Raw genomic sequence first — 16,975 nt, 5'->3', positions numbered from 1 at the left:
AATTCTGGCGTCTTTTCTTTATAATCGGTGACTTGGTGCCTCGTAAGTTGCTGATTATAAAAAAATTAATGACTTCCATTTATACAGGGATTACAGACTCCCAAGTATTATAGGGCAATATATTCAACAATTTTTCCAGTCAGAACCGGGGGACGTCAGCCTGTATAAATAGAGTGTAACAGCGACGGTAGGGAGGAAGGGGGCAAACAATGACAGGAGGAGACCGGGTGCAAGCAACAACAAGCAAGCAACGAACACAGGAAGCAATGACGATGGAGGAAGAAAGAAACAAAAAGTTCCTGAATTCAAGCAGGAGAAGCTGTAGGACATTAATCATGCAACTAATCAGCACTTGGTCCCTGCTCCATCAAAGGACAAACATGTGAAGAAGAAAGTGAACCCGGCACATGCAGACCCCAGAGATTAAGGAACTGAGAGCGACGATGAAGCAAACAAATGGTAAGTAATGGACAGGCTCTAGGCCTTTTATTTTTTTAAGAAACAAAAGATCTCAAAAGCAGTCTCAGAGGAGACCTATGAAGAGTTTAGGTCAGTAGACATTACACAGTCCAAGCAGGCACTTTTTAATGTCTCTTCTGTGCTGGGCAGGGACTATTATGATGGAAACTAGTTTGGAAAGTATTATATGTGCACAATAATGCAACATAATACTATACTGGAGAGGCACTAACTAAATAAGTCTCAAACCAATGGAGTAAGAGAAAATTCCAGTGCACAAGCATGCTGCTAGACATGTTAAAATAGGCCATGAGCTATACAGGTCTGAGAGACCACAACTATTATGCATAGCTCACATTTAGGTTCTACATTGTACCCACATTTGTATTCTTAAAAGTACCAAAGGCTTATCACGTGTTTACCTTACCAGGCCATTTGTGGTAATGGAACTTTTGAGTTGGAAGATCACTTCGATGTCTTGGAACACTCCTATGCTACTCGATTGATAGCCAGTCTCCTGAGAACATAATGATTCCTATCAAGGCCATGAGTACAAGGGTACGGGTGAGATATTTATCACACCAGTAAACAGGGGTAAAGGCATCCTATTTCAAGTTTTACTTTAGGAAATGAGCAATTGCCTACATAGTCTGCATGTTTTTGAATTTACAGCACCTTTTTCACACAGTACATTTCCGAAGGATTGACCTTTTGGTAGTGTTTACTGCAAATCTGTAAATTCCGATATCAGCACAAACAGGAGTTTGTGAAAACATCAAAGTTTACCCCCAATCTTTAATCAGAATGCAGTTGTTTTAGGGCTGAAACTGAAGAATTGCTAGCCCAACACCGAAAGTATTCATAATACAAAAGCCAAAAATGTTTGCTTTGTTGGGTCTTACGTTATGCTACTTGTAATCATGCATTCCTAATGGAAAGATCAGAACTGTAAGCAGCTGAGGGCAAAGCAGAAACCATCAATGGATGAACTACTCATAGGCGCCATGGTGCAACGTTCAGTCCTGGGTACCGAGAAGCAAGAACGCTGCTGCGCCTGGCGCGAGTGAGGGATGAAGGGCGAGGACGCTGCAACCCTGTGAGCGCGTGGGGACCACAGAATGCTGCGCGAGTTAGGGGAGGGCGGGGGAGGATGCTGTGGGCGCCAGGTGAGAGCTAACGCTGCAGGAGTCAGGTGAGAATCCAGGGGCTCGGACCCTGCAGACTGCAGGGCAGGGCTCAGGTGAGAGAGCTGGGAACACGATTCTGCCCGCAGCATACATAGGACTGCACGTACTGGATGGGAATGAGAAGTGTCATCACTAGGGACGGTCTGCAGCCCAAAAAGGCAGGAGTGGAGAGAGAGAGAAGGCAGAGCAAGGAGAGAGGGAGGGGGAAGAGGAGGCAGCCGGAGAGCACAGTTAAAGAAACTGGGACAGCGGCGGAGGGCGACGCGCGATACACAGCAGCAGCCAAGGTCACAGCAGAAGAGCCTGAACATCGGCAGCGCCCTGCTAAGCCCCGGGGAGGGCAGAGATTCCCGGCCGGGCAGGGCACCGACACCCCGGGGCTTTGCATCACTGCATGACACTGGGAGGAACATGCTAACACTGCAGAGCTGGCGGAGTCCGCTGCGGCTGCTGCCCGCCGGCGAGCAGAGGCGCGTTTAATGGCGCAGCCTGGAGCGCCCGGCACAGGTTAGGACGCCCTTTTTGGGAGTTTTATGTTTGTGTGTAGTTTTGTGTGTTTCTCTCGTCACAGACTTTTCTCAAAGGTATGTGTTGTCTATGAGGCTGGTGGGAGTGTCCTGCACTCAACGAGAGGATGCTAGGAAGCCGTAAGCCTGCTGGTTGTGTGTTAGTTAGCATGGAGCTAGACACAGGCAAAGGGCGGGATAGTAGGCTAGATAGAATAGTAAGAGGAGGGGGGAAGGACGCAGGTACCTGGATAAAGATCCGGAGAAAGGACACCGAACCGGGGACATGTATACAAGAAAATGTAGGAGCTACTGGCGGCGTTAGGAAGAAGGGGCGGCGATGGACTGGATTGTATTCACCTCATTTTACAAAGAGGCAACATAACACACACAAACACACACATCACACGAGCACGTACAAATAACGTTTTAACATGTAATGACCACGCATAAGTATACACACTGCCAACACAAAGATTAAATACACAAATGACACACAAGTCGCATATAAACGTTAGTGACACAGCCACATATCAACTTAACACACACACAGATGATATACAAATAACAGCATCATGCGGGTGGCATACGGTTTGTTACAAATACGCCTAGGTAACACACATACATGCACCTCGTAAATAACACACCACACACAGATCACAAACACACATTTGCGAGCGGCCCACCCTAACTACATACACACACTGGCAGAATGAAGGGTCCGATTAACCGAGCTCCCGGTCAGACCCTTAGATGCTGGAGGTGGGAGGAAAAGCGGGAAGAAGGTAAATAAATAAAGGCGACATAGAAGGATGGCGCACAGCCAGGTAAATAGCTATACAGCGCTTCAACAGAGGGTATACAATGAAAGAGACAGAGAGGCTCGCAGAGGACGGGCTAGCTGTCTCAACATCCTTGAGGACGTGTTCAGTAAAAACAAACACGATAAATACTGCGTATGATAATTACACTCAAGGGAGACAAACAGAGAGAGGATGGGAGGGAGCTAAGCAGAGTGGAAGAGACGGGGAGAGGGCACGGGCGCGAGAGGCAAAGATAGATACAGAGGGAGAGGGACGCATTTCAGCGCTATAGAGAGTGAGAGGCAAGAGAGGGAAAGAGAAACAGAAACAGAGTTGGGGTGCTCAGAGAGAGAGGCCAGAAGAGGAAGGCAAGTGACAAATATAACCCCCAAGACAGGGATGCGCACATCTTGGGTAAGAGGGACAGTGAGGGGATGCACAGATCGCCTCATTTGATTTGAGCTTCCATTATGGATGAGTGGATGAGGTAGCAGGCAATCACAACATATATTTACGCTTGTGGGTTTCTTAGTTATTCCTTGTGTCCCATAATTAGATGCCTTTGTTTATTGGCTTCGTTTCACAAGAGCTAAACAATGACGTTGAATTGTAGAGATCCCGAAAACAAGTTAATTAGAGTTCTCAGATGTTAAAAACCACAGTGACTGAAAAAGGACAAACCCCACTAGTGGTCCAGAGCGGGAGATCGCAGAGGATGTGGGATCACTATTGGCGCGCACCATTGGTGGGTCAGGGCTGTCAGTCGTATCTGCAACAATGCAGCAATTGGACGAGAACTGGTGGTCACATGTGGCGTCGTGCAATCACTGACCTAGCAGGGGAGATCAGAGCTATGCTTGCAGCCCGCACAGTGCTTTGCCAATGGCTGCTTGGGCCCAGTGGAAGTGATGAGAAAGGTTTCCACCCACCTCTGAATCTGGGTTATTTGTCAACCCAGGCTCGTGGCCTGGTAGCACGATGTTCACTGCTTACTATTGAGATGGGACAGCGGTCTCGGGGCAGTTCCCAGTGTGTGGGTGACCCCAATGCATGTGTAATTGAAGTTTTCTCATTCCACTAGCCACAATCTGAAGATAGACATTGGCTCATTGTCTTGGGTATCCCAAGGAAAACTCTACCTGATGCCACCTACTGAGTGCCTCTTCCCTATGTGTGCCGTATAGACTTCACTTTGAAGGATGTTATTTGTTTCATGGTTAACATTACATTGCTGTGCATCCTCTCTGTGTGGGGCCTGCTGCACTCTCTTAAGATGTACAATGAATATCCAGGTTATGTATAAAGCAATTTAGTAGAATTGGTCTCCTTGTAAAGTCTCTTAGCTTAGTCTGATAAGTGAACTGTGGCGCATGAAATAAAATATCTTGGGATGTTGAGAAGATTTGATTTCCGTAATAATTTTTCCTCAATTAATGACTTCAACTCTAGACTCTCTAATATCATCTATGTAGCCTGGAGTTTATCTGTGGACTCTGGCAGGTAGATTGATTGTGGAGTTCCTTGGAGAGCTTGTCCATGGGAGCAATGCCAAGTGCCTGCAGGGGGAATATTCCTTTTGTGCTAGATACCTACACTTAATTCCCCCAATAGATTAAAAGTTGCTGACTCTGCAGTGCACTTTCTTAACACATGAAGTCCTTGGCAAACTGATGCCTTGATTGAAAATCTTACTATTGCCACAGTGTTGGGAGGGGCGTGTCTGCCAAATGGTGGACAGGACGTGCTGAACAACTGCTCTGCTCAGCCTCAACAAAATAATTCAACGTCTTAGAAATAAGGGACTCTAAATAAACAAAATAATTCACCATTGCGGATGGAGTGCTGCACCACACTATTCTGTTTCTGGACTGCTCTGGTACCCCTGAGAGTGCTGCATCCTGGGGTTGTCATAATGTCGGCATGGATTAGAATGGCGGTATTGAGACCATTGCAGCCTTAAAGTGGGCCTGTTTTGGGTTAGCGGGGTGTCCCGAGGACTGCTGGGGCTGCCAAACAGCATCCTACCTGGCAGGTTGGTGGCATTGCTGATTCTGGTGTTTTGGCTTTATTGCGCTTAAAGAAGAGGAGCAAACCCTGAAGAGGCCGACAGGCGCCACCTGTATTTCAAGGTGGTTGGCGCAGGAGGCCAGCGATCCACTCCTCCCTCACAGTGAATGCTTCTGCCGTTGTGGATTTCACCCTGCACGAATCAGCTTGAGTGCGGCACTCATCGTAGTGATCTTTCATTCTGACACCGACACTTCAACCCTGGGTAAGCTGTGGAGACCCAATGCCTGGAAGCATTGCATCTGCTTGCTAACACCTGCTGTGGAGTTTCAGTCGGGGGTGGCGTCTTGTTCTTTCTGTTCTTCCTGCCCTAACTTGGCCCTGCCTTTGCCCTGCACTGTCCTCCAGTCTGCTGGGGCAACTGGGGCTTGGCCTTTCCTACTTGGGGTCAGTGGCGTAGCAAAGGGGTTGGGAGGAGGTCTGCCCCAGGTGGCATGAGTTTTGGGGCTGCGCCCCCCCCCCCAAAAAAAATGCAGGGACCGCCACGGGCAGCCAAAGCTCTAGATACACCACTGCTTGGGGTTGATTGTCCTGGGTAGCTAGAAGCATGGGCCTTTTCAATGCTGTTCAAGTCATTTGTGAGGAGTGACTTGGCTGTTTGAAGGCACAGCAGGAACCCCCTTGAAGCAAATGGCGGTGCAGTGGGTGTACTCCCCTTGGATGTTGATCGATGCCCCAAAATAAAACTGGGGACTCAGAGAAGATGCAGACTGGGGCTGTTGTGTTGCCCACTATAAAGTTGTTTCTTACTGAGCCTGTTACCGTGGGAAAAGATTTCTGAATGCTGCGGGAGGTCAGAAACTGAGGCTGTCAACACTTGCAAATCCTAACCCGAGGACACGTGCTATTGAGCATGAAGAGCGAGTCTTCAGGCAATCATCTGAGGGTCTGAGATGGGCAGAGGCAGGGCACTTTGGTCTTCCCAATAGACCAAAATGAATCAATGTACTGGAGGGGCACAGAACACACATACTCAGGTGTAATGAAGCACGGTGCTTCACCACATGAGGTCTCTGACAAGACCGGAGCTCACATTTTGAGGCTACTGAAAGATCAAGAGTCATGCTTGAGAACAAAATCAAAACCACATCTATAGAGATAAACTACTCTGTGTTGACTTACACAAAGTCAACAATAGATAGAGACCATCCTACAAACTTAAATGTCTGGTCTAAAAATAACTGTGCCCGCTCTGTCAGAGTTAACTCATCATCTAGGCAATAGACTGTAGGACACTGAGGAGAGAACCCACAGGAACAACATTCGTCCTATTGGATTCCCGGAATGAGTGAAGGATAACGTATCAGAACGTTTCATAGAGCACTGGATTAATACATTCTCATGCCCGGAAGGGTAATACAGCTTTTGGCTGAGGAACAGGCCCACAGAGCACTGGCACCTATACCTCCCTCGGGTTCCTCCCCAGAGCTATCATAGCACAGACTTTAAACTACAAAGACAGGGATGTTAGTTTGCAGAATACACACAAAACAGGGGACCATAAATATGACCATCGTGTGATTCACTGCTTTGCAGATTATACACAAGTGCAAAATACTCGTAAATCCTTCAACACTGTAAACCAAAAGCTCAGATCAATGGGGGTACAATATACGTTACTGTTCTTTGCCAAACAGTGTGTGATACATAATGGAATGTCACAATTCTTTACAGATCCAGCTGATGTGTGCGGGACTGCCTCGAGATGGGACAAGGAGGGCAAAGAGGCTTTGGCACTAGTAACTAAATGGGGCCCCTGAGACAGAGAAAGTGGACTAACAAACAAATATGTGGAACACCGGAGAGGTTGGAGGGGGCCTTTTGACAATGAAGGACCCTTCCACAGGAGGATGGCGCCCTAAGAGCCCAGATGTCAGACCCTGAAACTGAGAGTATACATTCAGATAGACCCAAAACAGATTTGACCTCTGGGTCATGGGTAGCTCTGAGTGATACACCGTTGTTACAAGAGTATAGCCTCATCGACGTTTGAAGTTGGCTATCTGGAACTGATTGTGGTTTTCAATTTCACTGTTATGTTATTTTACTTGCATGTTTGATATTACGGTACAGGTTAAGGTTGTCCCTCGTCCCTGCGTGGACTGCTGGTCAGAGGCATTCGTGATATCACCTCCTTCCCTCGTTTCTTATTCTGAAGACTTAGTATTAATTAAGTAATAAACTGAGGCCTGATGGAAGTTGGCACTTTTGTGCTTGTTCAGACACCTTCCCCCATATAGTGGCAAGTATAGCTCGCCTTTGGTAGCATAGGGCATTCGAGGGCGACCCCCTTCAAGTAGGTGTCAGCCTACACCCACGTTCTGTGGGTGGGCAACCCTGCGTGGGCTCAGATCTTCCATACATTAAACATAGTGGTATAAACCTCGAGTAATCACCTGATCTAGCAACTTTGATTATCGTTTTTTTTTATGTTTCAATTCACTTTTACTTTTTGCTGTTATAATTGTTAAATACAGTTTAGGGTAGAACGAGGTGGGCTAACACCCATTAATCCAGGTAAGCGTTTACCTGAGGAGTTGAAGGGATTTCTAAACAGTTACATAATTAGACAGTTAGGTAACTCATGTACACTGTAACGTCCTGGCTTTCTCGGGGTTGGGACAAACAGACGACGGACCAGAGAAATGGAGGTTTAAGGATGATTTAATAAACAGATAAACAACTACAGACAACAAAGAATACCGGTACTGGAATCACCAGTTAAAGTACGATACCCATTCACAGCTCGTCTAACCGTCCTCCGCATGCACACCGGACCCGGTATGCTCCAACGGAGGGCACAGTGCTAAGCAGTGGCCGACAATGCCACTCGACCGCTGTGAAGGGTAGTTCCAAGGTTGTGGAATCTACGGGGGGCACGTGGGAGTCACCCGGCCTGGCTCTCTACCACCTGGGAACAGCCGCTCTACCAGTATCCCCCAGAGTACTGCCACAACACAAAGACGCTGGGAACACCTCCTAGTGTGCGTCTCTTGTATCCGGGTTTAAGTGATGATACCCAAGGTGGCGTAGAGAATGGATGGGAGCAGCCGCTCTACCTATCCCAGTTCTCCTACGAGTGTCGATGGCTAAGACGCGGAAACACCTCCGGGATAGCGTCTTAGCTCTAAGCGTGGGTTTACCCAAGGAACGAGGGTTGCGAGCTTCGGCTCGCACCAACCTCGTTTTCTCCAAATTGTCAGGCCATTGGGAGCTTCGGCTCTACCAACGGGACTTGTGCCCAATGACGTTGAATACGGCTCTCAGAACGGGACAGGACACGGGCAGCAAGCACACGCCAGCACCTCTCCTCCGCTCCTTAGAATGTTCCTTCCGCCGCTCAACTCACCAACGGGTCCGTGTACCTCAACCAGGTACTCCGGCAAAGATCAGAATATCCGACGCCGAGTCCCAGTGATCTTCTCCTTAAGTAGTACTCTCGGCATTGTATAACCATGACTCTTGAGTTGCATAACATGAAAACTAGGCGTTACCCTTGGTGTTATGCAACCAGAACTCTTGAGTTGCATAACATGAAAACTAGGCGTTACCCTTGGTGTTATGTAACCAGAACTCTTGAGTTGCATAAGGCAATTGTTGCTGGAGGGCATTCTGGGAGTTGTAGTCCGCTCTCCTCCAAGCGCACCAGGTTCACTGAAGTGGCACCGTGGGAGGGAATCCATGTGCGGGAGGGGATTCCTGACAGTACATCCCCCTCCCATCAGCGCCCCCCTTCAGGACCAGCATAGGAAGGATATCGACGATGGAACGACGATACCAGACGAGGAGCGTGAACCCCCGCCGCAGGTTCCCATGACTGCTCCTCGGGTCCGTACCCCTTCCATGCCACCAGATACCATAGTTTGCCCCTGCGCCACTTGGAATCCAAGATACCAGCCACCTCGTACTCCACCTTCGAATCCACAGTCACCGACACCGGCGTACGAGGCCTCACCGCGTTCGCGGGTTTCAAGAGAGAAACGTGGAACACGGGATGGATCCGCAGGGACTGGGGCAGGCACACTTTCACGTTCACCGGGCTGATGCATCGAAGGATCCTATATGGGCCCATGAAGCGGGGATGGAACACGCTACTTTTCTTGAATCTCATGTGCCGAGTAGAGACCCAGACGTAATCTCCAGGTTTGTAGACCGGTCCAGGCCTTCTCCTCCTATCAGAAAAGGCTTTATACGTGGCCTTAGCCCCCTCCACAGCAACTCGAGAACTCATCAAGGCCTCCTTGATGCGGGCCACCCTCTTGGCTGTTGTCGGCAATCTGTCTTCCCTGACCGGTTGCAGAAACGGCAAGAACCGGGGATGATGGCCGTAGTTACTATAAAAAGGGGAGGCCTTGGTGGAACAATGTGTGGCGTTGTTGTACGCGATTTCCGCGATCCAAAGTAGATCCACCCACTCATCCTTCCCTTGCTCTACAAAACAACGTAGATATTGTTTGAGCGACTGGTTCAGGCGCTCCGTCTGGCCGTCCGTCTGCGGGTGATAACTCGTGGACATGGCAGACTTGACGTGTAACGCCGAACACCAAGTTTTCCAGAAGTGCGACGTGAACTGAGACCCCCTGTCCGACACGATCACGTTGGGTAGGCCATGTAGTCTCACTACATTCTTCAATAACAACGACGCCAGCTCTCCTGCCGAAGGTACCTGTTTGCAAGCGAGGAAGTGCCCCATCTTTGTGAGATAGTCCACCACCACCAGTATGGCTGTGTTTCCTTGATCCTTTGGTAGCCCGACAATGAAGTCTAAGGATATGTTTTCCCAGGGTTTGGTCGGTGTAGGAAGGGGTTGGAGGAGTCCTTGCGATCTTCTGTGGTCCGATTTCATGGATGCGCAAACGGTACATGATGAACACCTATTCCGGACGTCTGTTCTCATGGCAGGCCACCAGAACTGCCGTCCTAGGCTCGCTACCGTCTTTTCGACACCCAGATGGCCGGCACAGGGAGACACGTGGCACCAGGTGAAGGCCTGTTTTCGAAGCCTAGGCGTGGGTAACAACATACATCGTCCTTTCACCAGAATCCCGTCCTTCATCTGCCACTCCTTGTGACTGCGAAGCCACCTCCGCCACATGAAGGTATGGGTCCCCTTCTGGACCCCCCTGAGGAACGTCTGTGGTTGAATCACCCCTATCACAACTCCTGGAGGGATGATGGAATGTTCGGCAACCGGCTGCGGATCCCTGGCATTCGATTGCCTCGAAAGCGCGTCCGCTTTCCTGTTCTCCGTACCGGGTCGGTATGTGATGTGAAAATTGAAACCGGAGAAAAAGATCATCCACCTCATTTGACGGGGAGCCAAATGCCGCGCCGCCGTCAGAAACTGGAGGTTTCTGTGGTCCGTATACACTGTAACAACGTGTCTGGCCCCCATTAACAAATGCCTCCACTCAGCAAATGCGTCCTTTAATGCGAGTAGTTCCTTCTCCGCAATATGGTAATTGCGTTCCGCGTCGTTCAATTTACGAGACATGTACGCCACAGGATGGAGCAAACCCGACACCTCATTCCTCTGAGATAGAATGGCACCCAGCGCCACATCAGAGGCGTCCGCTTCTACCACATAGGGTAATTCCGGATTCGAGTGAGCTAGCACCGGGGCGGTGCTGAAGGCCTTCTTGAGGGCCACAAATGCTTTTTGTGCTTCCGGTCCCCACACGAACTCCTGAGACTTCCTTAGTAGTTGCGTGATCGGGGCAACCAAGCCAGAAAACCCCTCAATAAAACGCCTATAAAAGTTGGCGAAGCCTATGAAGCTCAGGACTTCCTTTACTCCTCGGGGCACCGGCCACTCCTCCACCGCTCTGGTCTTGCGTTCCGCCATCTCCTGTCCGTTGGGGCTCAGCATCACCCCAAGGAATTCCACTGATGTGACGTGGAAGTCACATTTGCTGAGTTTGCAGTATAGCATGTTTTCCCTCAGTTGTTTGAGAACCGCGGATACGTGCTTGACGTGTTCTTCCTCTGAGTTGGAGTAGATGAGTATGTCGTCTATGTAAACGACCACGTAGATATCCAATACCTCCCGGAACACCTAATTGAGGAAGTATTGGAAGGCGGCAGGGGCATTGCATAGTCCGAACGGCATGACGAGGTACTCAAAGAGACCGAACCTGGTCTTAAAGGCGGTTTTCCATTCGTCGCCGTCCCTCATGCGCACAAGATGGTATGCCCCCTTGAGATCAAGCTTTGTGTATATTTGGGCCTTTTTTACCTGTTCCAGGAGAACGCTTATGAGAGGCAGGGGGTACCGTTTTTTAATGGTTATCGCGTTCAAGGCCCTAAAGTCCACGCAGACCCTCAATTCGCCATTCGCTTTCGGAATGAAAAAGAGAGGCGATGCGGCAGGGGATTTCGACGGCCTGATGAACCCCAGCCCTAGTAACTTATCCAAATATCCCCGTAGATGTACGTTTTCGGGTTCTGTGAGCGCATACAGTCTGCCGCTGGGAACGCTAGCCCCCGGAACCAGGTCGATTTGGCAGTCGAACGGTCTATGTGGAGGGAGCACCTCCGCTCGGATTTCATCGAAGACGTCCCCGAAACTGTGATACACTCTGGGCAGCTTTACGTCCTTTTCTGCTGCCGTGGCGACCGTGTGACCTTCGCCTACCTCACCTTCGTGGGGGTCCTGCCGCATGCCGCACCATTGTTCACAAAACGGGGAAGTCATCTCAATGTGATGCGTAGGCCAATCCACCGTTGGGTTATGTTTTTGGAGCCAGGGTAGACCCAATATGACCCCGTACTGCGGGGCTCTGATTATGCTAAAATCGATACGTTCGTTATGCAGTTTTCCGAACCTCACCGGTATTTCTCCTGTGTGCTGTCCGATAGGTCCGGTCACCAGACTTCTCCCATCCACTGCATACACCTCCTCTGGTATCTGTTTGGGAAGGAGAGTGAGACCCAGTCTCCGTGCTTCATTGTAGTCCATGAACATGCCCGTGGCTCCTGAATCAATCATGGCTACCACAGGTATCCACTGGTCCTGCACTCCTACGTGTAAGGTAATAAACAAATGTCTTCGCCCTTTTTGATTCGGGCTCAACATGGAAGGGATGTGGGTGTGACTCCAAGATGCCCCTTCCCTAGACCCGGAGTCCCTCAGTTTTCCGCCGGTGCTTCCACCTCTGCTGTCACCGTTTTGTTTGCTCGGTATCGTGAGGTTTTTGGCTTGGCTGGACACCCGCGTACATAGTGCCCCTTTTTCCCGCTTGCGGCGTGATTCTTTTTCAGTGGCTGTAAGGCTCGCCCTTATAGCTCCTATGTCCATGGGTTCCGTCCTGGTGGAGGAGTTGGTCTCAGGGCCACCCATTGAAACATACGATGGCAGCGCTTTCCCTTTCCTCTTGTGATCGCCCTTTCTTTCGTTCAATCTATGGTCCAGCCGTAGCACCAGGTTGATCAAGTCTTCACATGTCTTGAGTTGGGGGTCGATTTGTGCTACCACATCTTTGAGCTCTTCGCTCAAGCCCTGGTGAAACAGCGCGGTTTGTTTGGCTATGGGCCACTTGGTTTCGGCCACTAACCTTCGAAAAGCATTAAGGTACTGCACCAGATCATTGTTGCCTTGCCTCAGCTCCAACATCTCTCGATCGGCAGTATACGAGTCCGCCCTTCGATCAAACACCTTCAAGAATTCCTCGCGGAAGGCTCCCCAATCACATAGGATAGGGTCGTCCCTGCTCACCAGTGGGACTGCCCATTGCGCCGCGTTCCCAGCAAGATACGAGATCAGAAAGGCCACTCTGGCTTGGCTGGTAGGAAAGGCCTTTGGTTTGCAGGACAGATGCAGTGCTACTTGAGTGAGGAATACCTGCACTGTGTTGGGGTCTCCGCTGTACCTCTCTGGTGTCGCCAAAGGAATGGCTACGGGCATCTCTACCACAACCGCAGGAGCCGTGGCCGTGTGAGAGGCACCCGCCTGTAGCGGATCGTTCTGCAGAGCGTCCATTCTAGCCTTAACGTCTGCTGTTTCCTGTCTGAAAGCGGTGAGCTCGATTTGCATCGCGGCTAAGACGGCCAACACATCCTCAATCGTGGCCATGTCGTTCGCCCAACCAGGAGATAGTTATGGAAGAGGTTGGATATTATATAACGTCCTGGCTTTCTCGGGGTTGGGACAAACAGACGACGGACCAGAGAAATGGAGGTTTAAGGATGATTTAATAAACAGATAAACAACTACAGACAACAAAGAATACCGGTACTGGAATCACCAGTTAAAGTACGATACCCATTCACAGCTCGTCTAACCGTCCTCCGCATGCACACCGGACCCGGTATGCTCCAACGGAGGGCACAGTGCTAAGCAGTGGCCGACAATGCCACTCGACCGCTGTGAAGGGTAGTTCCAAGGTTGTCGAATCTACGGGGGGCACGTGGGAGTCACCCGGCCGGGCTCTCTACCACCTGGGAACAGCTGCTCTACCAGTATCCCCCTGAGTACTGCCACAACACAAAGACGCTGGGAACACCTCCTAGTGTGCGTCTCTTGTATCCGGGTTTAAGTGATGATACCCAAGGTGGCGCAGAGAATGGATGGGAGCAGCCGCTCTACCTATCCCAGTTCTCCTACGAGTGTCGATGCCTAAGACGCGGAAACACCTCCGGGATAGCGTCTTAGCTCTAAGCGTGGGTTTACCCAAGGAACGAGGGTTGGGAGCTTCGGCTCGCACCAACCTCGTTTTCTCCAAATTGTCAGGCCGTTGGGAGCTTCGGCTCTACCAACGGGACTTGTGCCCATTGACGTTGAATACGGCTCTCAGAACGGGACAGGACACGGGCAGGAAGCACACGCCAGCACCTCTCCTCCGCTCCTTAGAATGTTCCTTCCGCCGCTCAACTCACCAACGGGTCCGTGTACCTCAACCAGGTACTCCAGCAAAGATCAGAATATCCGACGCCGAGTCCCAGTGATCTTCTCCTTAAGTAGTACTCTCGGCGTTGTATAACCATGACTCTTGAGTTGCATAACATGAAAACTAGGCGTTACCCTTGGTGTTATGTAACCAGAACTCTTGAGTTGCATAACATGAAAACTAGGCGTTCCCCTTGGTGTTATGCAACCAGAACTCTTGAGTTGCATAACATGAAAACTAGGCGTTACCCTTGGTGTTATGTAACCAGAACTCTTGAGTTGCATAAGGCAATTGTTGCCGGAGGGCATTCTGGGAGTTGTAGTCCGCTCTCCTCCAAGCGCACCAGGTTCACGGAAGTGGCATCGTGGGAGGGAATCCATGTGCGGGAGGGGATTCCTGACATACACAATCAAAAAAAGTGTGGAACTATCCAATGATTATTATCCTACACAATGTAGATACTGCCTCGATTGATTGGTTGGTGGTGGCTGGCCCCACCTCCTTTCCCTGGGACATCTTGAGACCAGAAGGCCAAAGTAAATCAAAGCTTTAAACATGCCACATGGAATGTAAAGGGCCTGAATGTTCCTAATAAGGGATATAGAGAATATATCATCGGAGACAGCCCATAACAATAGGATTTCTACAGAAAACGCATCTGGTTGATGCGGAGGTGGACAAGGTCTGCTGAAAATGGAGAGGCCAGATGTTGTGCTCCACTCATATTTCATATGCAAGAGCAGTACTGATATGGATCGCTTCAGAAGTCCCCTTCCTGCAATGTTACACTTAGACGGATGTGATGGGTAGATATGTCTTGGTGTACACGCCTTTGATGTCAATGATGGCACGTTTTCTTGGGAAGTAATAGAACCTGTTACCCCATATGTGACTATACCGAGTACATATATATGTGATCAAGGGCTGCAGAGCCCGAAACGCGTCATGGCAGCATTTTGCACCAAATAAATTTTCAATGGCACAAATAAACTGGAGTCCGTTTCTCTTCTTGCAAGTTCCCGAGAACAAATGAGCTTCAAAGTTGGAAAATTGACACACATACATATATATATATATATATATATATATATATATATATATATAATTTTTTTTGTACTGATGAAGGCCGATGCTGAAATGCATTTACAATGAATAAATCTTACTTGAATTCCCGAGAGTGCTCCGAAGGTTCGTATCGTAGTTGTTGTGCAACAATGACGGACTCACCCCCCGTCCGGAGGCACCCGCTGCGAGTTCGATGGCGTGGGTGAAGCGAGGAATTGATATATATATATATATATACATATATTATCTACTGGCGGTCGCCAGTAGATAGTTATAGTTAGGACCGTGTTTCCATAGGAAATCCGCAACATTCTATTTGGAATAACTTTGGCGCAAGTTGATGAATCCTCGCAAAATTTTCAAAATAGGTGGGGCACTCCGCTCCGCTCCTACCCTGAAAGTCTCGGGGGGATTCGTGAAGCGGGGGCTGAGAAAAAAGGGGGGTCCCAAAACGCGTTTTTCCCATGCAATTTTCCATAGGGACCTTTAGTCCAAGGTACAGCCCGAACGGCTGAACAGAATTACTTGAAGTTTGGCAGAGAGGTAGTCCTCAGCTCAGGGATGTGCCTTTTGCATATATGGTGTCAATTTGTTCAGTAGTTCCTGAGAAAATCAAAAGTAAAATCATATATATATTTGGGCGGAGCCTAACGACACATCTCATCCTGAGATCTGATTGGCTGTCAGCACTTCATCCAAGAAGTGTTGGCAGCCATCTTGGGACCAATATACATGATAGCACCTCATTAAAAAGCATTGCAGTTAATAGAAGGTTTTAAGACTTTAGTTACATTATAAATCATTTGTTGATGGTACCATACTCATTTTAGGAATTGTGGTATGTTCTAAGGTGATTTCACCATGTGAAAAAGCCTTCTGCTGGGATATCATGATTGAGAGAAAAATCTTTTCTCATGCTTTTCCCACAGAGGTTTGGGAGGTGATCTATAAGCTAAAATGAGAGCTTATTTTCTGTAAATTCACATTATCTTTCTCAGTCATGTGAGAGTGAAGTCTGACATTCTCAGTAAAACATGTACATCCAACAAGGGCAGAGACTGTCAGTTGATTCCTTTGTGTTCTACTGCAGCTTCCCAGAGTGTTCCAAAGAACAACTAGAGCACTAACAGTCCTACTTATGATAAACGTATGGCACACCTGAAGCCATCTTGCTTGGATTAAAGTGGTAACTCTTAAAACATTTAATTTAAAAAGGAACAAAATGAGGGGGTTCATTTTTCCATAAAAAGTATGATTAGTGCTGCAGAAAGAAAAATTAGGGCACATTTTGAGTGACTTCTCAAATCCTCTTCTATTTCATTAAAAAATTCTGACATGCAGACTGAAACATGCACTTTCAATACCAGCAGCAGTTTTCCCTGGTGAGCAGTAGATTTACTACAGTGATCTAAAGAGCAACTAGAGTGCTAACATTCAGAATTTATGGCAAATGTGTGACACATCTGAATGCCTTCTTGATGGAATCAAAGTAAAAAACTGAAAGTATTTCCTACTGAGGAGACTGCAGTAAATGAGGAAATTAGGAAACTTCATAACAAATAAGTCTCCCAAGATGGCCACCAGAGACAAAAGAGCCCAAATGTAGCCCAAAATCACCCAGATGTAGCCCAAATATAGCCCAATGACAGAAGTGTGCAAAACACTTATTATTTTGTGTTTTTGCAGTGTTATATAGTGCAGACTTGTCAGGTATTGGAGTGCTTTACATGAGCATTGGTTACATCACACAAGAACAAATTCATTTTGGTTGCAGACATGGGGAGACTAAGTGATTTGACCAGAATCACAGAATGTCGAGCTGAAGCAGAAACTCCAACCTGGTTCCCCAGTTGCAAAGTCTGCAGTTCTGGAAGTAACACCACATCCTCTCCCCTAAGTGCAACATTTAATCAAGTGGTCAACTGGATAAAAAAACATAAAGATAACAAATAATTTAAAAGTGCTTTGTCGCTATTTGAAAACTCAGAAAATATGTCCTTATT

At 48.5% G+C, this 16,975-nt stretch overlaps 1 protein-coding gene across 2 annotated transcripts in view; it reads left to right on the top strand.

The window, feature by feature from the left end:
• The first annotated feature begins 361 nt into the window (after positions 1-361).
• RELL2 (RELT like 2) overlaps positions 362-16,975 on the top strand; it is a 156,944-nt gene continuing 140,330 nt past the window's right edge. Inside the window, exon 1 of one of the 2 annotated variants that reach the window (XM_085617781.1) lies at positions 362-459. In XM_085617781.1, the coding sequence (XP_085473907.1) occupies positions 457-459 (3 nt within the window). In that variant the 5' untranslated portion in view covers positions 362-456. Of the gene's footprint in view, positions 460-1,879; positions 2,154-16,975 lie in introns of those variants that run through there. The other variant, XM_085617782.1, reaches the window with a different exon arrangement.

The sequence above is a fragment of the Triturus cristatus genome, chromosome 7 (genome assembly GCF_964204655.1).
Source record: "Triturus cristatus chromosome 7, aTriCri1.1, whole genome shotgun sequence".
NCBI lineage: Eukaryota > Metazoa > Chordata > Amphibia > Caudata > Salamandridae > Triturus > Triturus cristatus.
Note: the sequence above shows the minus strand (reverse complement) of the source record. Positions and strands in the feature narration are given on the sequence as shown.